This window comes from Trachypithecus francoisi, unplaced genomic scaffold (assembly GCF_009764315.1).
Source record: "Trachypithecus francoisi isolate TF-2019V2 unplaced genomic scaffold, Tfra_2.0 Lachesis_group5, whole genome shotgun sequence".
NCBI lineage: Eukaryota > Metazoa > Chordata > Mammalia > Primates > Cercopithecidae > Trachypithecus > Trachypithecus francoisi.
This window is the reverse complement of record NW_022681470.1, coordinates 25,915,566-25,942,357: the sequence shown is the minus strand read 5'-3', so window position 1 is coordinate 25,942,357 and position 26,792 is coordinate 25,915,566. Positions and strand designations below refer to the sequence as shown.

The following is a 26,792-nucleotide window of genomic DNA, read 5'->3' as shown; positions in this document are numbered from 1 at the left end:
GCATGAAGAGCAGCAGAGTAAATCAGCGCCTTCACATTTGCTTGCTTGCATTGAGCAGAAGGCAGTTGATACTTTTAGTCACAGCCTCAGGCTCTGAATGTGGGGCTTGAGCTAAAGAGGCAGAGCAATGGGAAGACAGCTAATGACACTCAGGAAAAATGGTAGCACCCCCTTCTGAAAGGAAGGCAACCAGAATACCTTATCTAGCAGCATGTCCCTGGCATCTACGCCAAGCAAATAGAGAACTCAAAAAAACAGCCAGGAATTACCAACCATTTAAAGTTTATGAATATCATAAAGAAGACACAAAACTCAACCAACAGAACCTAAACCTAAACAAAGCAAATTAATAGAGCTAACAAAAACAGACTATAAAATAGAAGAGTCGGTTTCCTCAGAAAGACTTAAGAGAATATTGGATCCATGGAAAAAAAATATATAGATATTGGAAATTAAAAACCAATTTGTTAAGGTTTTTAAAATACACAGTAAATAAATAAAATAGCATGGTGGGCCCAGTTTAAAAGCAAATTAGTGAGGCAGCAGATCAAATGGAGTTATTCTCCGAGAGTATAACACAAAAAGATAATTACATGGAAACTGTAAAAGAGAAAGGAGAATTAAGACATTTCAACATCTTTCTTATAGAAATAAAGGCAAGAAGAGATAAAATGGAGGAGAAAATAATAAATAGTAGAAGCTGACTGAAGATGTATATCTTAGATTAAATTGGACCATTGAGTATGGAACAGAGTGACTGGTAAATGACAAAGGCCTAGTTAAAGAGATAGTGCAAAACCTTTCAGAAAGAAAAACAAAAATAGTTACCTAAAGGGAATGGTAATCAGATTGCAGTAGTCTAAAGTGCCATATATATATATATATATGTGTGTGTGTGTACAAATGTGCATACTGGTTCTGTGGAGAGCCACTCAGATGTCCCTCTGCCCTTTAGAACTGAAATGCTCATTCTTGCTGGGAGTGGCAGGAGCTGACAGTAATCTACAAAATCTCTCTCCAGGAATTGCCCCCTGCTGAAGAAAGTCACTTTGCCCAAGGTCATGTCCCCTTCCCTGGAGTGACCCACATCTAGTAATTTAACAGTTTGGGGGATAAAGGGCTGACCCCTTTGTCTCCATTGAGGACAACTCTGAAGGGCCGTTGCAGCTCCAGAGCTCTGTGTAGGATTGTCTGAGGCCATCCTCTTTTCCTCACTTCCCCACAAGTGTAGATCCTAAGGCCACAACCAGCAAACTTTTTGCAAATGTATCTCCACTTCAGAGTTGGTTTCCCAGGGAATGCAACCTGTGACAATGTTTTTAAACACAGTGTGATACTCACTAACATTCATTATGTGTTGGGATACAAAATTCCTTCAAAGACAGATGGAAGAGACCTTATTTTCTGACCATAATACAATATGAGTAGATATTAACAACCACCCCAGGACCACCAACCAATCCTATTTATATTCACACACACACACACACACACACACACACACGAATCTCTCTCTCTCTGTTTTTTTGTTGTTGTTGTTGAGATAGAATCTCGCTCTTTCACCCAGGCTAGAGTGCAGTGGCGCAATCTTGGCTCACTGCATCCTCCGCCCCCCGGGTTCAAGCCATTCTTCTGCCTCAGCCCCCAAGTAGCTGAGACTACAGGTGCGCGCCACCATGCTCAGCTAATTTTTGCATTTTTAATAGAAACAGGGTTTCACCATGTTGATCAGGCTGGTCTCTAACGCCTGACCTCAGGTGATCTACCCGTCTCGGCCTCCCAAAGTGCTGGGATTACAGGCATGAGCCACCGCGCTAGGCCAACACACATGAACCTCTTCAGATTTCAAGTGCTGTGCATGTAGCAGACACTTACATGAAAGTAATATTTTAATGAATGTAGTGCAAGTTAAATAAAATTTTCTTTTTTTTGAGACAGGGTCCTGCTCTGTCACCCAGGCTGGAGTGCAGTGGCATTATCTTGGCTCACTGTAGCCTCGACCTCACAAGCTCAAGCCATCCTCCCACTCAGCTTCCCAAGTAGCTGGGACTACAGGGGTGCACACTATACCCGGCTAATTTTTGTATTTTTTGTAGTGACAGGGTCTCTCTGTGTTGTCAAGGCTGCTCTCAAACTCCTCCCAAGGTGCCAATTATAGGCATGAGCCTGGCCATCAAACAAAATCTGAGAGAGAATAGGTTCTAATAAAATAGTTTACTGAAACTGAGTAATTTAAAAGTGTTTTATTCTCTGACCGGAAATAAGAAAAAGAACATGAGTACTCACCTTTCACAATTTCATAAATTACATCTTATGTCACAAAATGACAGCGTCCCACTATATAAACAGAGTAAGTCTTCTGTTTGTTTTTTGAGATGGAGTCTGATGTGTTGCCCAAGCTGTAGTGCAATGCATAGTCTCGGCTCACTGCAACCTCCATCTCCCAAGTTCAGGTAATTCTCCTGCCTGAGCCTCCTGAGTGTCTGGGATTACAGGCACGCACCACCACTCCCAACTAATTTTTGTGGAGACAGGGTTTCACCATGTTGAGACAGGGCTTCACCATGTTAGCCAGGCTAGTCTCGAACTCCTGACCACAAATGATTCACTCACCTCTGCCTCTAAAAGTGTTGGGATTACAGGTGTGGGCCACCATGCCCAGCTGAGTAGGTTTTTAGTATTGGATACTTACTTGCTAGAAAAATTATGGAGAACAGAATGAAAGTAATAAATATGAAATATGAAGACATCCTTATGTTCTGCTTTATCAAAATGTTTTTCCTAAACATAATACATTTATAGCTGACATTTGTTGGAAACCTGGCACATAAAACTTAGGTAATTAAATAAATGCATGCCTTTAAAACATCGTTAAGTGATGGAACCACAAATGTGAATGCTGCTCTGAATCTTTGCACCCTAAGCTATACCTGTCATGATTCAGATTTCCACTTTCATAGAGATGATCCACTTACTAACTTGGCCTCTCAGTATGTTGCTCTTCTTTCTTCTAACATTCTTGCCCTCAAACTAACCTTAGCCATGGTTATGCCTTAAAATTGATCATTATCAATCACTGTAGCCCTGTCTCCTCTCACCCACAGTAATCTCAGTCTCAGGTATCTTTTAACTTTCCAGCTCTCTTCCTCTAACATACTGATCTCAATAATTATCTCATACCACTAGGAGCTCAAATTCATTGATCCACCTTTTCGTTGTCGATTACCTCTTTATCCCCTAGGTCCTCTCTTCCTGCCTTACTCAGTTTAAATTTTTTTGTACATCATTATCATTCCCTTGCCTCTCTCTAACTCTCATTAAATTCAGGGCTATTTGTGACCATATTTTTCCCCCTAAAGATGAACTACTACTAAGTTGATACAGCTAACATTTTTTTTTTTTTTTTTTTTGAGACGGAGTCTTGCTCTGCCGCCCAGGCTGGAGTGCAGTGGCCGGCTCTCAGCTCACTGCAAGCTCCGCCTCCCGGGTTCACGCCATTCTCCTGTCTCAGCCTCCCGAGTAGCTGGGACTACAGGCGCCCGCCTCGTCGCCCGGCTAGTTTTTTGTATTTTTTAGTAGAGACGGGGTTTCACTGTAGTAGCCAGGGTGGTCTCGATCTCCTGACCTCGTGATCCGCCCGTCTCGGCCTCCCAAAGTGCTGGGATTACAGGCTTGAGCCACCGCGCCCGGCGATACAGCTAACATTTTTAAAAAATATTTTGAAATCGATAGCATCAGATTAGTTCATTTTAAATCAAAGTTGTTAAGATCTCTACTTCTTTATAAAATACAAGTCTTTCACAGTAATGAACTAGCTTCACATTTTGTGTGATTCCCAAAATCTACTGATAAAAAGAAATGCAATTATTATTTTTCCCCGATGTAGATGAAAGCAGACTTTACATTGGGCCACAGAAAAACTCTTATAAGCACTGTCTATATATAACATGTATTTCACAAATAAGTTAGTGTTTCATATAACTAGTGTTTTTCTTATTTATACCATATGACTAACTTTAATCTATATGTGAATGTATGTTTAATAGGAAATTGCCCGGCATTTACGCCCTGGAACTCTCAGAGCAATCTTTGGTAAAACTAAGATCCAGAATGCTGTTCACTGTACTGATCTGCCAGAGGATGGCCTATTAGAGGTAAGATAATGAAGGTAAACATCCTATTTATATTTCAATCTCATAAATTATCTCAGAAGTTCTGATGTGTAAGAAAACTTTTTGTTTTATTATTTTACTTTAAGTTATAGGTTACATGTGCAGAAAGTGCAGTTTTGTTACATAGGTATACACGTGCCTTGGTGGTTTGCTGCACCCATCAACCCATCACCTACATTAGGTATTTCTCCTAATGCTATCCCTCCCCTAGCCCCCCACCCACTGACAGGTCCCGGTGTGTAATGTTCCCCTTGGATGACTGTTCCTTGGCCACCTGATGATTTTGGACTGCGGCTTTCAAAGACCAATTTGTAGTATGCTGTATAGCCTTCAAAGAATTTAGATATTTTTTCTGGTTGGCATACATTATGATTTTAAAATAATTAAATGGTGTGAAACTTGTTTTTACATCAGATGACTATGCCATCACCATAAATTGCTAGTCATGAAAATACATACAGTTGACCCTTGAACAACGTTTGAACTGTGCTGGTCCACTTATATTTTCATTTGTTCAATACATATATTAGAAAGTTTTTTGGAGATTTGTGACAATTTGAAAAAACTCTAGGGTGAACTTTGTAGCCTAGAAATATCAAAAATAAAAGAAAAAATATGTATATTATGAATGCGTAACATATAGGTATATACTAGTCTATTTACGTGTTAATCAACTTTTTGTTAATAGTGAAGCTCCGGGTCAACAGCATTAGTAGTTAAGCTCTTGGGGAATCAAAAGTTACACGTAGATTTTTCCACTGTGCAGGGGATAGGTACCCCATACCTCCACACTGTTCAAGGGTCAACTGTTTTCCAATGAAATTAAGAAGTCCAGCCAGGCTCAGTGGCATGCACCTGGAGTCCCAGCTACTTGGGAGGCTTAAGTGGGAGGATTGCTTGAGGCCAGGAGTTCAAGGCCATGGTTTGCTATGATTGCATTTGTGAATAGCCCTTGCACTCCACCCTGGACATCATAGTGAGACTTTGCCTCTAAAAGGGCGGGGGAGGAGTCTAATGTACAGTGTGATAGTGTTACCCATGGCAAATTCATAGGGGTCTGCAGCAACCTCAGTACTTGCCTCTTCAGGAGAAAGAATCCAACCTAGGAAGCATAAGGCAGAAGGCGAGACTGAGGCAAGTTTTAGAGCAGCAGTGAAAGTTTACTTAAAAGCTTTACAGCAGGAACAAAAGAAAGAAAAGTACACTTGGAAGAGGGCCAAGCAGGTGACTTGAAAGACAAGTGTATGGCTTGACCTTTTGACTTGGGGTTTTCATATGATGGCATACCTCCAAGGTCTTGCATTACTTCTGACCACTCGCCCAACTCCTGAGATCTTATTGGGAAGCCACTCGTCACCAGTTTTAGTTGTTTTCGATCTACTAGGAGACCGCCTTTCCCTGGTGCCAGCTGTAACCAATTATTACTTCAGACAGATAGTTAACAACCACCTGACCATCTCCTGATGGTCTCCCGATACTCCTGGTGTGAGGTGTGGGAGCCCTTTCCTGCCCTACTCAAACCCGACTAGCTACTGACTGTAACAATAGCACTAAAAGTGATAGCTAACATTTTGGTCACCTTTATTAACCAGATTCTACCATGACACGTGTTGTATAAATGATTTCTTTTCATTGCCATAGCAATTCCAATAGGCTGGTATTTGTTATATCTGTTTTTTTAGGAAACTGAAATTGAGACTCAGAGAGGTTAAGTAACATCCCTAAGCCAGACAACTAATATGAGACAGCCATATTTATCTCTCATATTTTAAATTAACATAAAATATGAAACAATGAAAGAATTCTGAGAAAATATAAGTGAAAATAGGTCTGGTTTAGGGTTAAGAAAGTCATTTCTAGACCAAAATCCAAGAAGGAAACTGTAAATACAAATTTTATTTTTTTAACTTCTTATAGATTTTAAAATTTTTGTGTCAAAATAAGCTAAATGAAATTTAAAAAGAAATAAATGTAAGTGATTATACTATAAATGACAGAAAAATGGCTGATATCCTTAATACACATTTATTTTAATGAGTATTATGTTTTATGTGAACAAATCTATTAGTCTTAAAAAAAAATTATGTCCTGGAAGTTGTACATAGAAAAGCCTTCCCCAAATATTTTGTTTTCATTTTCATACATTGAAATGTTCAATCCACCTGGAATTTATTAGACATATAGTGTGAGGTATGGATTTAGCCAGCTATCACAATATTGTTATTAATAATAAACATTTTATCTAAATGGCTAAATCCATGGCTAAATGGGTTAAATCCTTCCATCCTTTCATTGTTCTTTCTCATTTATTGAATACTTATATATTCAATATATATAAGTATATATTGAATACTTATATATTCAATATATATAATCCTTGCCTGTTTCTGAACTTCCTATTTTATTCCATTGATCTGTGCCAGCAAAATACTGTTTTTATTATTATAGCTTATTTATACTTTACAAAAGTGTTCTTTGTTAGTCCCTAAAATGTATTCCTCCAAATGAACTTTATTTTATCTATTTATTTATTTATTTTTTGAGAGGGAGTCTCGCTCTGTCACCCAGGCTGCAGTGCAGTGGTGCGATTTTGGCTCACTGCAACCTCTGCCTCCTGAATTCAAGCATTTCTCCAGCCTCAGCCTCCTGCATAGCTGGGATGACAGGTGCGTGCACTACGCCCAGCTAATTTTTTGTACTTCTAGTAGAGATGAGGTGTTTTTTGTACTTCTAGTAGAGATGAGGTTTCGCCTGAGGTCTCCTGACCTCGGGCAATCCACCCACCTCCCAAAGTGCTGGGATTACAGGCATGAGCCACCACGCCCAGCCAACCTCCGAATGAACTTTAAATGATTTTTTACCGAGGTCTTTACTCCACCCCTACAAAAAGCAAATGGGATCTTGAGTGACGTTACAATATGTTCATAAATTATATGGAAATGTCATATCTGTAATAGTGAGGTTCTCCAACTTCATATATGGTATGCCTCTCCTTTTATGCAAGCAGTAGAGTCACTTTTTTTCATATGGTTCTTAGTTATAGTCTATTAAATTTACCCCCATATTTCTTTGTTGTTGTTATAGGAAGTGACTTCATTAGCTCCATTAAGATTTTCTGATATAATCCAAGATATTTGTGAACCTTATCTATTGTGCATCTTTGTATGAAATTTAGACATACTTGTGAAATGTAAAAATGTAACAAGCTTTATTTTTTAATAACCAAAAAGATAAATGTTTATTTAAAATTTATACTTATTTTATAAATAAGTATTTCCTCACCTTCTGATAGCTTAGACCTGTCAACTAGGTTTGAACAGAGACTTTTACTCAATGAGACTGAAATATTATTAACTGTGAAATTTATACCCATTAAAAATATTATCCAAGGGGGACTGAGGGAAAAGAAAGAAAAAGGAAAAAGCATTATCTAAGGTATGCCTATGATTTTGCTCATATCGTTTGAAATAGATTATTACTGCCTGTAGTTTGCAAAGCCATTTACTAAATGATTGAAATTTTTCTGATCTAACTACACTGGAGATTTCATTGCATACTAATGACTGTGTGGTTTAGATAATTAATCAAAAATCAGAAGTTAGAGCTTCAGTAGCTTCCTCTCATATGGCTGATTATTTTACTTGATGTGAGCTTGGATAAGCCACATTTTCTTTCCATGCCTCACTTCTTTTATCAATAAAATGAAATGAAGAGTGCTGATATAGTCAAGGATGCCCTTATCAATTAACTACTTTCAGATTATTATTTGGCTTCAGATGATAAAATACTATGAAAATACATAAAAGCCAAATGAGGTATCTGGCTATAGGTCTTCAAAGTGAAAATCCGAGTGACACAAAGACAAGTTGTCTGATCAGTGAGCACTTTGTTCCTAAGATCAGCTCTTCATTAAGGGGGGACATCCTGTTGATGCAGAGTGACCATAAAATTTATTGCCCAATTAAACACACTTCGAAAGGCAGCTCTAATCAGAAAAGATGTTAGGACAAGAGGTATAAACCAAAACTGTAACATGCAAACTGGAATATATTGTTATCCTATTTATATGGCCAGAAGAGAAAGAGGGGAACATGCTACTTCTCTCAGAAAGTATGGCTTCAGTTTATATTTTGTCATTATCCATTATTTTATTTATTTATTTATTTTTATAGCAAACAGTTATAGAACATGTTTTACTTGCTGGATTGTGATAGGATCAAACAACTCATTTCTGCTGTACTCCTAGAATTCATAGTAAGTTTGAGAGGTCAAAGATCTTAGCATGAATACCAAAACTTGTTTTCTTTGAATATTGCTAATTGTGACCCAGTCAATTTTGTGATTATAGGAATAAATTATGGTATTTATAATATGAGACATTCTAGAATGTTCTTTCACTGTTAATGTTCTCTTATACTCTGCTGGTTGTAACTATAAAGATCTTAAATTTATGTGTTAAAGACAGCATTGATGGAAAAATGTTCAGCTGAGTAATCAAATACTAGTTTTCTATTAATGGCAAAGAATTTTTGAAGTAACAATGTCCACTGCTGGCAATGCTATAGTAAAGTAGATACCCTCATAAAGCTGCTGACAACTATGGGCATAACATATTGAAAGCCTTGGAGTATTTCTATAACTTTTGTCCCAGAATTCTACTTCTTAGAATCTAAGCAAAGGAAGAGAGTGGCAGCAGGACTACAAAATGGAAAGTTACCTGCACAGATGTTCATGGAAGGAGTATTTGTGATCATTAACAATGGAAATAATATGCATATTTACAGATACATCCCACCTTCCCTCCTCTAAGAAACCTTCTATGGCACCCATAGTCTGCATCAGTCCGTATGTGTGTTTTCACAGCACTTTGCTCTCCTATACTATAGTGGTGTAGCCAAGAGTCAAAATAGCTCTGTACACCTGGGCAAGTTACTCATCTCACTGTGCATAGGTTTCCTCACTCTGTAAAACGAAGATAACAGTACCTGCCCTATCAAATAGCATTGTGCCTAGCAAATAGTGATTGCTCAACAAATGGTAGTAGTTATTATTGTTATACTATTACAGCACAGTGTCTGTTTGCTCGTGTGAGACTGTGAATACACATAGGGAAGAGATTTTTTTCTTGCCTGGCATATAAAAGCTCTTCAATAAGTGATTTTTGAAAGAAAGGAAGGGTTTAGTTAAATAAATTATGTTTTTTGCACTCAGTGAAAAAGTGTGTCACCTTTTTTCTCTGGTGATGATGAAGACTCTGTAACAGTGTTTCCTAGCGTTGGTTGCACATCAGAATCACCTAACCAGTTTTTTAAATACTGATGTCCAGACTCACTCCCAGAGATTCTTATTTATTTATTTATTTATTTATTTTTGAGACAGAATCTCACTCTGTCACACAGGCTGATGTGTAGTGGTGCAATCTCGACTCACTGCAACCTCTGCTTCCGGGTTCAAGCTATTCTCCTGCCTCAACCTCCCGAGTAGCTGAGACTACAGGTGCGAGCCACCATGCCCGGCTAATTTTTTGTATTTTTAGTAGAGGCAGTGTTTTGACATGTTAGCCAGGATGGTCTTGATCTCCTGACCTTGTAATCCACCCACCTTGGCTTCCCAAAGTGCTGGGATTACAGGCATGAGCTACTGCACCTGGCCAAGATTCTAATTTTTTAAAACAATTTTAAACTTTTAGAAATGTTACGGGTACAATACAATAAACTTTTTTACTAATATTTGAGAGTATGTCATCAACATAATGTGCATACTTCTGAATCCTTCAGTGTGTATTTTTTTTTTTTTTTTTTTTTGAGGCGGAGTCTCGCTCTGTCGCCCGGACTGGAGTGCAGTGGCCGGATCTCAGCTCACTGCAAGCTCCGCCTCCCGGGTTTACGCCATTCTCCTGCCTCAGCCTCCCGAGTAGCTGGGACTACAGGCGCCCACCACCTCGCCCGGCTAGTTTTTGTATTTTTAGTAGAGACGGGGTTTCACGGTGTTAGCCAGGATGGTCTCGATCTCCTGACCTTGTGATCCGCCCGTCTCGGCCTCCCAAAGTGCTGGGATTACAGGCTTGAGCCACCGCGCCCGGCCTCAGTGTGTATTTTTAACATAAAAGGGCATTTTTTTTTACATAATCACATTACAAGCATCCAAATAAGGAAATCAACATTCATTTATTACTACCATCTAATCCTTAGACTCCATTCAGATTTCACCAATTGTCTCAATAAGGTTCTTTGTTAGCAAAAGGATCCAGGTCAGGCCCATGCATTGCATTTAGTTTTCTCCTTAGTCTCTTTCAATCTAGATCAGTTTCTGAATTTTTCCTTGACTTTCATGACCTTAACATCTTTAAAGATAACAAGTAGAGATTCTAATTTAATTGATCCATTTATCCCTTGGTTCATCAGAAATTTTTCTAGATGGCTTCCACCTACAGTTCTAACAAGATACTGGCAAATTTATTTTGCTGTATGGCATACATTACTCATACAAGAAGTCATTTGTTGGCTCTTGTCTATGAAAATGAATGATGCCTTTGTGATGTTATGACTCAACCTCGTGTACGCCTCCCCTCTTCTCCACTTCAGTGTCAGTTGTCATCTCACTCATGTCACCAGTGATACTTTTGAGAGTCAGTTTTACTTTCTCCTCACTTCCTTCATCTTTCCCCAGGATTCATTGAAAAACATATCTTTGGGAATCATTGTATGTGGGGAAAAAATATCTACTTCTTTGCCTTTCGCTTTACCTCCAAAGCTGTGGTCTTTTCCAAGGACCTTCTTTTTCTGATTTTCTCTTACGGGAACAACCAAAACTTTGCGTGTACTAAAACTGAGAACCTCTATCTTGCTAAATGGGCATATGGTAGAAAATTCAAGTATGTTCACATTTTAATTCAGTATACCAAAATGATAGGTCAATCATTCATTTAGGTACTTTTATTATTGTTATTATTTTGAGACAAGGTCTCACCCTGTCTCCTGGGCTGGATTGCAATGTCGTGATCATGGCTTACTGCAGCTTTCACCTCCTGGGCTCAAGCAATCTTCCTGCCTCAGCTTCCCAAGGGGTTGGGACTATAGGCTGTGCGACCATGCCCAAATAATTTTTTTTTTTTTTTAGTAAAGATGGGGTCTCATCATGTTGCACAGGCTGGTCTTGAACTCCTGGACTTGAGCAATCCTCCAGCCTCAGCCTCCCAACGTTCTGCGATTACAGATGAGAGTCACCATGCCTGGCCTGTATTTATATTTTTTAAACATTAAAACATTTCACTGAGGACACAGCCGTAAATAGAATACATGAGGCTCTTATCCTCACAGAGCTTACCTTTCAGGAGACAGTTATGTATAGCAAATATTTTATAGGATGATGAAAACATGGGTCTTTCCTGTTTTTTTGTCTAAATATTCTATAACTTGGTGATATCATGTTTGTGATTATAAAATTTTAAGAAGCATATAAAATATTTAATTGTATGTGTAAGTGTAATTGCCCAACAGGTTCTTCCTGATCCCTGCACAGAGAAAATCAGTTCACCAAGACTGTGTTATTGAAGTTATCATTTTAATTGAAAAGAGGCCGCCCACATAAGAGATGGAATTATTGCTCAAATCAGTCTCCCCAAAGGATCAAAGGTTAAGGTTTTTATGGACAGTTTGGTGGGCAAGGGCTAGGAAGTGGGTACTGCTGACTGACTGGGGATGAAATCATAGGGATGTAGAAAACGGTCCTCTTGTGCTGAGTCTACCTCTGGGTGGGGCCACAGGATCAGTTGAGTCATAAGTCAGGGTCCAAATGAGGTCCATCAGCTGCCAGAATGCACATCTAAAAAACATCTCAAAAGACCAGTCTTAGGTTTTATGATGGTGATGTTACCTATGGGATCAGTTGGGGAAATCACAAATCTTGTGACCTCTGGACCACATGATCCCTGAGCAGTAAAGCACTATAGAACCTACGTGTACATTTTAGCAGCATTCAGGCCGCTCCCATAATCTTAATCTTGTGGCTTTTCATTAGTTTTACAAAGGCAGTTTTCAGTTTCTGAGCCAGGAAGGGGTTAGTTCTTACTTTCAAGTTAAACTATAGACTAAGTTCCTCTCATGGTGAGCTTGGCTGACACCCAGGAAAGAGTGAAGACAGCCAGCCTGTGAGGCCAGAAGCAAGATGGAGTCAGCTATGCTAGACTCCTCTCACTGTCGTAATCTTTGCAAAGTCAATTTCATAAGTGGTTGATCAAAACAAATCTGAATTTGGATACATAATTATTTCTGCATGTATTCTTATTCTGGTATACTCTGCGGGAAAAAAATAGTGAATCTAGGATTAATCAGAAATAAACATAGGTGCAGGGTGACTAAGATGATTGGACAGGCCCCAATTTCTTGGCCATGATTAACGCAGGCCTCTGCACATACTGACACTCATACTTTATCTTTAGTTTTAGTTTCTATCTTGAAAGAAGAAGAGTTGTGATTTTTACTAGTACATTGTCAAAGAGGGAACAACTTGTCCAAATACAAAAGCAAACAGCTTTCTCTTAGAGATCTAAAAATAGTGCAGTAAGACTGGGGCTTTGCCCAGGAGGTAGAAAATGGCAAGAGATAAAGCTGGAAAAGTCAGCAGGGGCCTTGTAAAGTCATATTAAGACAACTGAACTTCATCTTGAGGCCATTAGGGATCCAAATAAATGCTTTACTCAGGGGAATAGCACAATCATATCTGTGTTACAGAGGTCACTCTGGCTGCAGTGTAGAGAACAGATCAAAAGGCCCTGGGGTCGGGCAGGGGAAACAAGTGGGTGGAGTCTAGAGGGACAGAGACTAGGTAAAAGTCTATTAAGGTAATTCAGGAGAAAATTGTGGTTTCCTGAATTACTATGGCAGAAGGGATAGCCAGAAGCAGTGAACTTCAAAAGACATTTAGTGGGGTAGAACAGACAGCCTCAGAGACTAACTGGATGTGAAGGGTAGCCTGTGAGAATGAATCCAGATTAATGCGTATCCGCAAGCAAACATGATAGTACCATCTTTATCTGTGATCTAAAAATCTAAAAATCTAAAAATGTCTGAAAACCAAAGTTTTTTCATAAGTTTAATGGTAAAGCCTAACCTGATCTTATATCAAGTTGTGGTATTAAACAGTTTTGTTTCAGTAGCTTGACAAAACATTTAATGTATATCATTTTTATTTAACCTATTTAGTGTGACTTTTCACACTGCTGTAAAAATGCTAATGTATTTGATGATAAGTGACTTCCCAGACCCCTTGGAGTATTATATAATATATACTATGTATTCCAGATTATTATTGTAAATTCCAAAACATCTGGCACCAGGAGTCTTGAATAAGAGATAGTAGACAAAGTTTGAAGTGGTCATGGAGAAAGTGCTGATGACAGAATATATATTTATGGGTTGCATTTACAATTCAGTTGACTTAGGAGATCACATGTATTATGATGTTATTATTTTCTGGTGAACAGTTTGGCCCAGGGGTGAGGGTACGATGAGGAAAGAATTGAGGATGTTAACAACTGTAGTTAAAGTTATAAACAAGGAAAGATGTGATGGCAGGAGGTGCTTGAAGAAAGGGAGAAAGTAGATGGGCCAAGGGACCGAATGCTTTTCTGAGGTGCCTACAGAGAACCCAGGAATAACAGGGAAAGAGCTGTGTCATGGTACACTTCAGAAGTGGAGCTTTCCATGGTAGTGGATGATATGGTTCAGGGTGTGGAAGGAGGTAGCCAGTGTGGAGTGGAGATCAGTATCGGTACTAGAGATATGTAAGTCTAGGAACTGAGAGAAGCTTTCATGTTGATTGGCATTGAAATCACCTCGGATCATGGTTAGGAGGAGAGGAAAATGGTGACTCAAAGTCTGAAGTCTTTCACAAACAAGGGAAGTTTGTGAACCAAAGGTGTGACAGCAACAAGGAGAAAAAGTCTAGCCAGTTGGCATAACTCTCAAAAAGTCAGGAGTTCCTATATAAGGGGAGGAGGTCTTAAAGTAGCACTGGGACAAAGGATAAAACTGTTCCTACCCTCCTGGCCAGAGATGCTTCTCCTGAGGACTCCAAGGAATTGATGCCCATAGGGGATATCCAAGTTTCACTTAAGGCTAAGAGGCCTATGAAGAGATTCAAGTTTCAAGGGAGTTTACAATGGCACTGAAGTTCTGCAGAAAGCAATAGGAATAGTTAGAGATTGGGGAAGGAAGGAAGAATCTCAGAGCCATGTGAGAACAGCAGGATGGGAGAAAAGAGGTGAATAATAATGGCCTCCATTTTGGTGGTTTGGGGTGTGACAAATTAATAATTAATTTTCTAGTCACTAGTAAATAGAGACCCTAAAATAATCTTTTAAAATGAGAACTTTTATTTTTCTGCTGCATAATTTGAGATCTGAAGGTAGGCATGTGGGACTGGTATGGCAGCTCCATGATGCCACCAGTCACCCAGTCTCCTTCTCCTTGGTACTGTCATCATCTTCAGTATGTGCTTTTTGCCTTGTTGCCACAGAATGATTGTCAGAACTTGAGTTATCACTTCTTTTTTCCAGGCATAAAGAAAGAAGAGTGAGGGCAAAAGGGGAAGAATGCCAGCTGAGCTAATACTTCCTCCCTCGCCCACCTTTAAGCTTTTCCAAAAACTAGAGCCCTCACCCAACAGCTTCTGGTTATGATTTTTTTTGTTGTTGGTATTTAGTACAGTGGCCACCCCTTTTTAGAAAGGAAGTGAGTAAATGTAGTTCTGTTAGTTGGGAACATTGCTCCCGCTAGCAAAAACCAAGATACTGTTAGAAGGAAGAAAGGGAGAATGTTCATATCCTTTCCCCACTTTTTGATGGGGTTGTTTGTTTTTTTCTTGTATATTTGTTTGAGTTCTTTGTAGATTCTGGATATTAGCCCTTTGTCAGATGAGTAGGTTGCAAAAATTTTTTCCCATTCTGTAGGTTGCCTGTTCACTCTGATGGTAGTTTCTTTAGCTGTGCAAAAGCTCTTTAGTTTAATTAGATCCCATGTGTCAATTTTGGCTTTTGCTGCCATTGCTTTTGGTGTTTTAGGCATGAAGTCCTTGCCCATGCCTATGTCCTGAATGGTACTACCTAGATTTTCTTCTAGGGTTTTTATGGTATTAGGTCTAACATTTAAGTCTCTAATCCATCTTGAATTAATTTTCGTATAAGGGGTAAGGAAAGGATCCAGTTTCAGCTTTCTACTTATGGCTAGCCAATTTTCCCAGCACCATTAATTAAATAGGGAATCCTTTCCCCATTTCTTGTTTCTCTCAGGTTTGTCAAAGATCAGATGGCTGTAGATGTGTGGTATTATTTCTGAGGACTCTGTTCTGTTCCATTGGTCTATATCTCTGTTGTGGTACCAGTACCATGCTGTTTTGGTTACTGTAGACTTGTAGTATAGTTTGAAGTCAGGTAGCGTGATGCCTCCAGCTTTGTCCTTTTGACTTAGGATTGTCTTGGCAATGCGGGCTCTTTTTTGGTTCCATATGAACTTTAAAGCCGTTTTTTCCAATTCTGTGAAGAAAGTCATTGGTAGCTTGATGGGGATGGCATTGAATCTATAAATAACCTTGGGCAGTATGGCCATTTTCACGATATTGATTCTTCCTATCCATGAGCATGGTATGTTCTTCCATTTGTTTGTGTCCTCTTTTATTTCACTGAGCAGTGGTTTGCAGTTCTCCTTGAAGAGGTCCTTTACATCCCTTGTAAGCTGGATTCCTAGGTATTTGATTCTCTTTGAAGCAATTGTGAATGGAAATTCATTCCTGATTTGGCTCTCTGTTTGTCTGTTACTGGTGTATAAGAATGCTTGTGATTTTTGCACATTAATTTTGTATCCTGGATATGAACAGACATTTCTCAAAAGAAGACATCCATACAGCCAACAGACACATGAAAAAATGCTCATCATCACTCGCCATCAGAGAAATGCAAATCAAAACCACAATGAGATACCATCTCACACCAGTTAGAATGGCAATCATTAAGAAGTCAGGAAACAACAGGTGTTGGAGAGGATGTGGAGAAATAGGAACACTTTTACACTGTTGGTGGGATTGTAAACTAGTTCAACCATTATGGAAAACAGTATGGCGATTCCTCAAGGATCTAGAACTAGATGTACCATATGACCCAGCCATCCCACTACTGGGTATATACCCAAAGGATTATAAATTACTCTACTACAAAGACACATGCACACGTATGTTTATTGCAGCACTATTCACAATAGCAAAGACTTGGAATCAACCCAAATGTCCATCTGTGACAGACTGGATTAAGAAAATGTGGCACATATACACCATGGAATACTATGCAGCCATAAAAAAGGATGAGTTTGCATCCTTTGTAGGGACATGGATGCAGCTGGAAACCATCATTCTTAGCAAACTATCACAAGAAGAGAAAACCAAACACCGTATGTTCTCACTCATAGGTGGGAACTGAACAATGAGATCACTTGGACTCGGGAAGGGGAACATCACACACTGGGACCTATCATGGGGAGGGGGGAGGAGGGAGGGATTGCATTGGGGAGTTATACATGATATAAACGTCATGCACATGTACCCTAGAACTTAAAGTATAATAAAAAATAATAATAAAAAAATAATAATAAAAATATTTGCATTCAAAAAAAAAAAAAAAAAAAGAAAGGGAGAATGAATGCTGGATAGGTAAAAAGCAGTGTCTTCTCCAGGTGGTCAACAAGAGGCATTTAGCTAGTAAACAGGCTTCCAATAGAACTGGCCCTGGCTGTGTCCTCCCTGCTCCAGAACAGCTGCGTCACCTGAGAACTTAGGGGAAAGGAAATTCTCGGGGTCCACTGTAGGCCAGCTGACTTAGAAACTGGGGATTCGACCCAGGAGTCTGTGCTTTAACAAGCCCTCCAGGTGCTTCTGATGCCCATGAAATTTGAGAACTACCATCCTGGTGCAGCAGTTCCCAATCAATGGCTTGCATTAAAATCACCTATGGAGTTTTTTTAAAACTATGTAAGCCTAGAGCCCTATTATAGAAGATTCTGGTTAAGGAGGTCTGGTATGAGCTTCTTGTATCTAGAGTAGAGCCCCCTTATTCATGGTTTCACTTTCCCCAGTTTTGGTTACCTGTGGTAAACCATGGTCTAAAAATATAAAATGGAAAATTCCAGAAATAATTTATAAATTTTAAATTGTGTGGTACCTTAAAGAGCAGATTGGAAAAATTAAAAAATAAAAAGTTTTAAATTGTATGCTGTTCTGAGTAGTATGATGAAATATTACAGTATATTGTTATAATTATGCTATTTGATTGTTAACCTCTTAGAGTGCCTAATTTATAAATTAAACTTTATCTCATATATGTGGAAATATATAGTATAGATAGAGTTTGGTACTATCCACAGTTTCAGGCATCCACCGGGGGAACTGGAACATATTCCCCACTTATAAGGGGACACTACTGTATTTTATGTTGCAGGTGATTGTGATATTCTGATATGGCTGATGGTTAAACTAGCATTAAGAAACCAGTGTCCCAGAGAGTAGGGGCACACCAGACTTCTTTTTAACTTATAAAAGAACCTATCAACATAGTAAACAGACAACCTGCAGAATGGGAGAAAATTTGGGCAAACTCTGCATCTGACAGAGGTCTAATACCCAGCATTTATAAGAAACTTAAATTTACCAAAATAAAATAAAATAAATTTTAAAAAACCCTCCATTAAAAAGTGGGCAAAGGACATGAACAGATACTTCTCAAAAGAAACATCATACACCAGACTTTTCAGAAGTCGGCTTTGGTTCTGCTTTTGAGGAAAGCCTAGACCCTGTGAGCAGGCCAGCAAAGGGATTGTTTTGTTTTCAGGACCTGACTGACAGTTGGAAGCAGCAGCAGCCTCTTAACTTTGAAGGGATCTGTAGCCTCTCTAGATGGATTTAACTGTAGCCAAGGGTTGTTAGTTACACTTCCAAGGGAGTTCCAGTCTCTGAATGGGGGAATCTTTGGCTTCTCTGGAAGCAGCCAACCATGACCTGATTGATTACCCAGATTTTTTGGGGGGAAGTCTCAATGTTGAGGCTGCCGTTTGCCCTCCCAGGGAGGAGGAGAGGCCTGAGATATGTGGTATGCATGCATTGCATGGATGCTGAGGGTAACAAGGGCAGAGGCTCCTGGTTTCTTGCAGCTTCAAAGAGTTATATGCAGGTTGATCAAATCAAATCACTGTTTAGCAGGTCTTGTGGCTCAGGGTGTACAGGGGACCCAGTCTTGTGGTTCTCCCTGTGGGTTGTGTAAGTGCCTTGAGGACCTGGGCTTATCAGGGACTTTTATATCTCCAGCTGCTAACATATTGCAGGCTTTTAGTCTGTTGAGTAAATGCATGTGGGAATATATCATGAATGGGGACAGTACCTCCATACCCTCTCTCTTTTTATATGCCTGAAATGTCTCAATGACCTGATGAGAGTGAACCCCACTTTCAAGTACATCTCTCCATTCCTTCCACCTGCCAGTTGCCAGAAAAGTCCACTACAGCATCCCAAAAATGTGAACAATTATTATGTATCAATTAAAAAGGCCACTTCCACCAGCATCTTCTTTCATTGCTGTTTATTCAAGTAAAACCTGAAATATGTGCATGTGGAAAGCGAATGGTTTGCATGGATTCTTTCCTCCGTCTCAAACCTGATATTTCAGAAGTCTCTACATTCATCATAAAAACATCATGAAAATATAAGAGACCTTAAGCTATCAAATTGTAATTCTTTATGACCCAGTTAGTATTTCATCAGCATTGGTTGTTTTCTCAGATAAAAGAATCTTGGATAAGGAGCAATTTCACATTCCCTCCTATATCCCATCATAGTGGGGGCATATGTTCAGTGCTAGATTCACAGGGAGTTACAGGTTTACAGGTCTTTCTGTTTCTCAAGTACAGTGCCAGCTCCACCTTTCTTCAGACAGGCTGCCTTCTGAATCTGAAGAGTAACAAGCTTAATGACTTAAGGACTATATTTAATATGATTTATCCCACTTTATTATTTTTTTTTTTTTTATTATACTTTAAGTTCTAGGGTACATGTGCATAACGTTTATATCATGTATAACTCCCCAAAGCAATCCCTCCCTCCTCCCCCCTCCCCATGATAGGCCCCAGTGTGTGATGTTCCCCTTCCCGAGTCCAAGTGATCTCATTGTTCAGTTCCCACCTATGAGTGAGAACATGCGGTGTTTGGTTTTCTCTTCTTGTGATAGTTTGCTAAGAATGATGGTTTCCAGCTGCATCCATGTCCCTACAAAGGACACAAACTCATCCTTTTTGATGGCTGCATAGTATTCCATGGTGTATATGTGCCACATTTTCTTAATCCAGTCTGTCACAGATGGACATTTGGGTTGATTCCAGGTCTTTGCTATTGTGAATAGTGCCGCAGTAAACATACGTGTGCATGTGTCTTTGTAGTAGAGTAATTTATAATCCTTTGGGTATATACCCAGTAGTGGGATGGCTGGGTCATATGGTACATCTAGTTCTAGATCCTTGAGGAATCCCCATACTGTTTTCCATAATGGTTGAACTAGTTTACAATCCCACCAACAGTGTAAAAGTGTTCCTATTTCTCCACATCCTCTCCAACATCTATTGTTTCCTGACTTCTTAATGATTGCCATTCTAACTGGTGTGAGATGGTATCTCATTGTGGTTTTGATTTGCATTTCTCTGATGGCGAGTGATGACGAGCATTTTTTCATGTGTCTGTTGGCTGTATGGATGTCTTCTTTTGAGAAATGTCTGTTCATATCCTTTCCCCACTTTTTGATGGGGTTGTTTGTTTTTTTCTTGTATATTTGTTTGAGTTCTTTGTAGATTCTGGATATTAGCCCTTTGTCAGATGAGTAGGTTGCAAAAATTTTCTCCCATTCTGTAGGTTGCCTGTTCACTCTGATGGTAGTTTCTTTTGCTGTGCAAAAGCTCTTTAGTTTAATGAGATCCCATTTGTCAATTTTGGCTTTTGCTGCCGTTGCTTTTGGTGTTTTAGACATGAAGTCCTTGCCCATGCCTATGTCCTGAATGGTACTACCTAGATTTTCTTCTAGGGTTTTTATGGTATTAGGTCTAACATTTAAGTCTCTAATCCATCTTGAAAACTGGCACAAGACAGGGATGCCCTCTCTCACCACTCCTATTCAACATAGTGTTGGAAGTTCTGGCTAGGGCAATCAGGCAAGAGAAAGAAATCAAGGGTATCCAGTTAGGAAAAGAAGAAGTCAAATTGTCCCTGTTTGCAGATGACATGATTGTATATTTAGAAAACCCCATCGTCTCAGCCCAAAATCTCCTTAAGCTGATAAGCAACTTCAGCAAAGTCTCAGGATACAAAATTAATGTGCAAAAATCACAAGCATTCTTATACACCAGTAACAGACAAGCAGAGAGCCAAATCAGGAATGAACTTCCATTCACAATTGCTTCAAAGAGAATCAAATACCTAGGAATCCAGCTTACAAGGGATGTAAAGGACCTCTTCAAGGAGAACTACAAACCACTGCTCAGTGAAATCAAAGAGGACACAAACAAATGGAAGAACATACCATGCTCATGGATAGGAAGAATCAATATCGTGAAAATGGCCATACTGCCCAAGGTTATTTATAGATTCAATGCCATCCCCATCAAGCTACCAATGACTTTCTTCACAGAATTGGAAAAAACTGCTTTAAAGTTCATATGGAACCAAAAAAGAGCCCGCATTGCCAAGACAATCCTAGGTCAAAAGGACAAAGCTGGAGGCGTCACGCTACCTGACTTCAAACTATACTACAAGGCTACAGTAACCAAAACAGCATGGTACTGGTACCACAATGGAGAAATAGACCAGTGGAACAGAACAGAGTCCTCAGAAATAATACCACACATCTACAGCCATCTGATCTTTGACAAACCTGACAAAAACAAGAAATGGGGAAAGGATTCCCTATTTAATAAATGGTGCTGGGAAAATTGGCTAGCCACAAGTAGAAAGCTGAAACTAGATCCTTTCCTTACCCCTTATACGAAGATTTATCCCACTTTATATAGGCACTTATAAAATCATTTGCCGAAGACTCTAGGATTATTTTAGATTAATTTATTTTGGATAAATTGGTTATTTAATAACTATGGAAAATACATATAAAATAAATAGACACAATCATTGGACTAAAAGTGACCTTATAGGGGGCATTTAAGAATCTCCAGGCATTTTGTCTCAGCACTTTTTGCATCTTCTCTACCTATTCCCTGAGAAATGGTTCTCAAACAGTAGCACAATTCCCTGGATGGCTTGTTAATTTTTTATTTTTTTAATTTTTTTGAGACAGAGTCTCACTGTGTCATCCAGGCTGGAATGCAGTGGCATGATCACAACTCACTGCAACCTCGACCTCCCAGGCTCAGGTGATCCCTCCTCAGCTTCCCTAGCAGCTGGGACCACAGGCATGTACCATCATGCCCCCCTAATTTTTTTTTTTTTTGGTAGAGACAGGGTCTCCTGTGTTGCCCAGGCTGCTCTAGAACTCCTGGGCTCAAGCAATCCTCCCACCGTGGTCTCTCAAACTGTTGGAAATTACAGATGTGAACCACCATACCTGGCTGGGCTTTTTAAAAATACCGATTGCTGGGCTCTACTCCAGAGTGTCTAGTTCAGTAGACCTGAGACAGGGCCTGAGAATTTGCATTCTAACAAGTTCCCAGTTAGTGCTGATGCTATTGGTTTAGAGTACCACACTTGGAGAGCCACTCTTCTAAGCCAAAAAACACAGTGTACTCTCCATCAAGTCAAGTTGTTCTCTTGATTAATTTTTGTCAAGCTGTTGTCAGATTTGGGATTTCACAGACCTAGAACATTTCAAAAAAAAAAAAAAAAACTAAACAGTAACAAAACCCACTTTGGGGATAGACATAATGATAAAGTTTTTAAAACTTAACAAATGAAGACATTAGAAAAATTTGTTTCCCATCATCATTGTTTTGTTTTAAAAGGACATTTAATCACCAACAGCATTTTATCATAGAGTAATGGACTGTCTCTTCAACTGAGTAAATTCAGCTTTACCTAAAGCTCACTTTATTGCTATGGTATGCCAAAGGCGTGATGGTTGAAGCAGTCAGCTTCAGGCACAGGCAGAGCAGCGTTGCATGTTCTGTAGATCATTTTAAAACAGTAATAGAATCCACTAACAGTTTGTCTGCTTTTCATTATCACCATAAACAGGCAGTTCCAAACAATGTCAGTGAGAAAATACTGTCCCTTTCCCGGGATGGGCTACTCCTGCCAACCCTTGCTTCATCACTGCTTTGTTGCCCTCATTTTTCCCATTTTGCCAGAAAGCAGTGAATTGTCATCCTAGACCCTCACCATCTGGTGGTTGGGAGCAACTGGGCTAAGTTGCACCTGCTTATGGAGTCTTTGATAATTTTATTCAAACTTGATATGGAAAACATATATCACATTTCATAGGTCAAAGAGGAATGTAAACTAGTTGAGTCCCGCGAATGGTGATTTTATCTTTGTTAAAGAAAATTGGGCCAGGTGCTGTGGTAATCCCAGCACTTTGGGAGGCTGAGGCAGAAGAATTGCTTCAACCAAGGAGTTTGAGAGCAGCCAGGGCAACACAGCAAGACCCTGTCTCTCTCTTTTAAAAAGTTTTTTTTAATTATACAAATTTTAAAAACATATTTAAAAAATAAGGAAAAAAATCCTTTATACTTATTTGGAGAAATAGAGTATTCTTTAACACTTCTATATAAGCACAATTTTTTTAAAAAAAATTTATTTAACTAGGACTAATGGACAAAGGTAGAAAATTCTGATTTTTTTTTTTTGAGACAGTGTCTTGCTCTGTCACCCAGACTGGAGTGCACTGGCTCAGTCTCAGCTCACTGCAACCTCTACTTCCCAGGTTCAAGCAATTCTTCTGCCTCAGCCTCCTGAGTAGCTGGGACTGCAGGTGCACACCACCATGCCCAGCTAATTTTTGTATTTTTAGAGAGATGGGGTTTCACCATGTTGGCCAGGTTGGTCTCGAACTACTGACCTCGTGATCTGCCCACCTTGGCCTCCCAAAGTGCTGGGATTACAGGCATGAGCCCACCGTGCTGGGCCTCTGATTTTCAAACTCAAAGTAAAAAGCCAGAGGTTTTTTTTTATAATATTGAGTTCTTTAACGTAACATGAGGAATTAAAAATTAATTTTATCTCTTTATGGCTTAATTTTAAGTTAACTACCACGTGTTATTTTATTTAAATTTCATTCATTCATTGATAAGAATGTGCAGTCATTTCACCAGGTGCTGTTTTGAAGATACACGTTTCTGCCCAGCACAGTGGCTCACACCTGTAATCCCAACACTTTGGGAAGCTGAGGTGAGAGAATCACTTGAACCCAGGAGTTTGAGAGTGGTACTGCCAAACTCTCTAGAGTTTGAAAGTGGTGAGCCCAGTCTCTAAAGAAATACAAAAATTAGCCAGGGGTGGTGGCATGTACCCGTGGTCTCAGCTACTCCAGAGGCTGAGGCAGGAAGATTGCTTGAGCCTGGGAGGTCAAAGTTGCCATGAGCTATGATCATGCCACTCTACTCCAGCTGAGTGACAGAGTGAGATTCTGTCTCAAAAAATAGAAAGTGATTATCCCTATTTGGCTGGGCGCAATACCTCACACCTGTAATTCCAACACTTTGAGAGACCAAGGGAAGAAGATCACTTGAGCCCAGGAGTTCAAGACCAGTCTGGGCAACAGAGGGAGATGTCTCTACAAAAGAAAAAAAAAAAAGTTAGCTGAGCATGGAGGCAGGTGCTTAAAGTCTCAGCTAGTCAGGAGGCTGAGGTGGGAGGATCTCTTGAGGCTGGGAGGTTCGAGGTTGCAGTGAACCATGATCACATCACTGCACTGCAACCTGGGTGACAGAATGAAACTTTGTCTCAAAAAAAAAAAAAAAAGAAACAAAAGAAGAATTGAGAGTTTAGATGGAAAAGATAAAAAGACATGTAAAATTAAATTGTAATATAAAATTAAACACCAGCATAAGAGAATATTGCCAGATAGTGTATGATGAAGTGTTAGAAACAGTAAGTATGAGAGTTTAATGGAGAGCAGTGTGACTGTGGCTGAAGGGGGCCAGGGAAATTTCATGAAATAAATTTCATGAATTTAATGAAATGGCATTTGAAGAATAAGGCAGATTTTTATACACAGAAAAAGAACATGGCAGGCTAGTTTTAGGAGACATTGAGTTCCTCTAGTTGAAGTGGAGGCTTCCTTTGGTAGAGTATGGAGATAAATTTGGAAATGTAAATCAGAGCTAGATTGTGGAGACTTTGGAAAGCTTTCTGATGGCAATAATGAACATTATGACAATGGTGATAAAGATAATAACTTTAATTTACTAAGCAATATATACCAGGCACTATACTAAATTGTTTACCTGCGTTACCTAAAAACTCTATTGAATAGTTTCTATTATCTCCATTTTATTTGTTAAGAGAGTGAAATGACTTGGCCAGGATCACACCACCAATGAATGGCAGAGAGCTGAAATTTGAACCCAAGTTTGTCTAAGTCCAAAACCAATGTTTCTATACAGCAAACCAGGTCAAGGATGGCAAAAGTGTTTCAATTCAAGTGCCAGTTTTTGATTTATTGATAAAACCACAACCAAATAGAAAAAAAAATCACCATGATGGGTTACTGATGTTTGCTATAAATGTGGGATGAGAGTTTCTTGGTATGTATGACACACAGTGGCTACTTAGGCTCTAGAAAACTGGAAGCCATCAAAGGTTTTTGAACAGGGCAGTGACTTGATACAGTAAAGTTTCCAAAACTTTAACCAAGCAGCAGAGTTTAAGATGAGTAGATAATAGAAGTAATGGAAGCGTATACTCTGATCATCCAGTAACAAGTCTTAAGGACCTGGTGGTCTAAAATGAGACCATTCAGAAATTTTCTTCTCCTTCAAGTGATCTATTTCTACTATCAAGGTATAATTCTTTGAGTAGTATCTGTCTCTTCCCCTGACCTCTATGCTCCATGAGAATACTGACCTTGTGTATTTTGTTCATTCCTCAGTTCTCCATTGAGTAGGGCATTCAATATATTTTTCTTAAATCCAGTAATAATAAAAGCAATGATTATCATAGAAAGCACTCACTTTGTGCCCAGACTGGGTTAAGTACTTTCAGTACAGCAAATGCATGTGGAATCAGACTACCTGGGTTTGAATTCTAGCTCTGCCACTTACTAGCTGTTCAAGCAAGCAGGTTAAACTCTTGTGCCTGAATTGCCTCATCTTTATGGTGGGAATAATAATAGTACTTACCTCAGAGAGCAGAAGCAAGAAATAAATTAGGTGATATAGTGAAATCAATAAGAATAGAAAGTATTCCATTAAATATTGGTTATTACTATCTTTTAAATTTATTATCATCTTTACCATTCTATACTTGTCTATTCGAAAATAAATATAGTAGAGTCAAAGGCAAGACTAACTTCTATGGCAGGCCTGTTTTGTGTCAGACCTGTTAGGCTCTTTTATAAATGATATGCCAGCTAAGTTAAAACTCTAATTTCACTGTCAGAAGCTACTTAATTATCTTTTTACCAAATACAAAACCCACACAAATCTGAATTTTCTTTTCTTTTCAACTGATTATGGGCTCTAACAAATCTGGTTTCAAATAATGTATTTTTAAAGATAAATTAAAAATTTATCATGGGAAGGCTCCCATGAGGATGCAAGGCAGGCTGAGGAGGCAGGCTTCAGATCGTCATGTAGAGGCAGTGAGCCCAAGAGAGGAGGCAGATGGACAGAGGACACGGGCAGAGGGAGGGGGTCTGCAGAGGGAAGGAGATACTGACCGAGGTCTGGAATGACCATCTCTACCAGAGGCCCTCTGCCTCCCACAGGGTGTCCAGACACCGGTGCATACCTTCCTACCCAAGGGCTTTGAACTGGCACAGCCCTGAAGAAGGTGGCACCCACTCTGGCAGTCAGTGGGTCTGGCCTAGTGGAAGGATCATCACAGGCTTCAGGGGGCTGGACCGTCTGGGGGGACTAGCGGAGGTCATCTCTTCCAGCCTCCTGCCCTCAACCGAGTCAAGCTCTGAGCCCTGGGTTACCCAGGGCCACCCTGGATTCATTGGAATTCCTCCACCACCAGTAGGTCAAGTTCTGTAGAGGTCTGAAGACGGTGGTGAGCAGAGGGGAGTCAGGAGAGGGTGAAGAGGGTCGCAGTTCTACCAAAGCCTTGTCCAGTCATCCTCTATCCCCTCGAGGCCTCTTCCCTGATCTCCCACTCCATCCTGCCACTTCACTGATTTCATCAGCTGCCCCTGAAGTACCCGGGACTCGGGGCTGGTTTTGTCTTCCACGGCCTTGGTGAAGGGCTGGCCAGGATCTGCAGCCATACCTCATCCAGCACCAACTCTGCCTTCCTATCTAGAGCAATGGGGGTGGAGATGGCATCAGCCTGGGCCCCCTCTCCTGGAAGCCCTGGGGTGGGACTCATACCCAAGCTCTAATGCTGCCGTCCAGCAGTCAGCCAATGTTGGTCTAAGGGCCAATCCCTTGCTGC

General features: G+C 39.7%; 1 protein-coding gene across 4 annotated transcripts in view; it reads left to right on the top strand.

Annotated features, from left to right (window-relative positions):
* NME7 (NME/NM23 family member 7) overlaps window positions 1–26,792 on the top strand; it is a 235,379-nt gene that overhangs the window by 189,223 nt on the left and 19,364 nt on the right. For 3 of the 4 annotated variants that reach the window (XM_033198961.1, XM_033198963.1, XM_033198960.1), the window contains one exon: window positions 4,047–4,154. In XM_033198961.1, the coding sequence (XP_033054852.1) occupies window positions 4,047–4,154 (108 nt within the window). Of the gene's footprint in view, window positions 1–4,046; window positions 4,169–26,792 lie in introns of all 4 variants that reach the window. The other variant, XM_033198959.1, reaches the window with a different exon arrangement.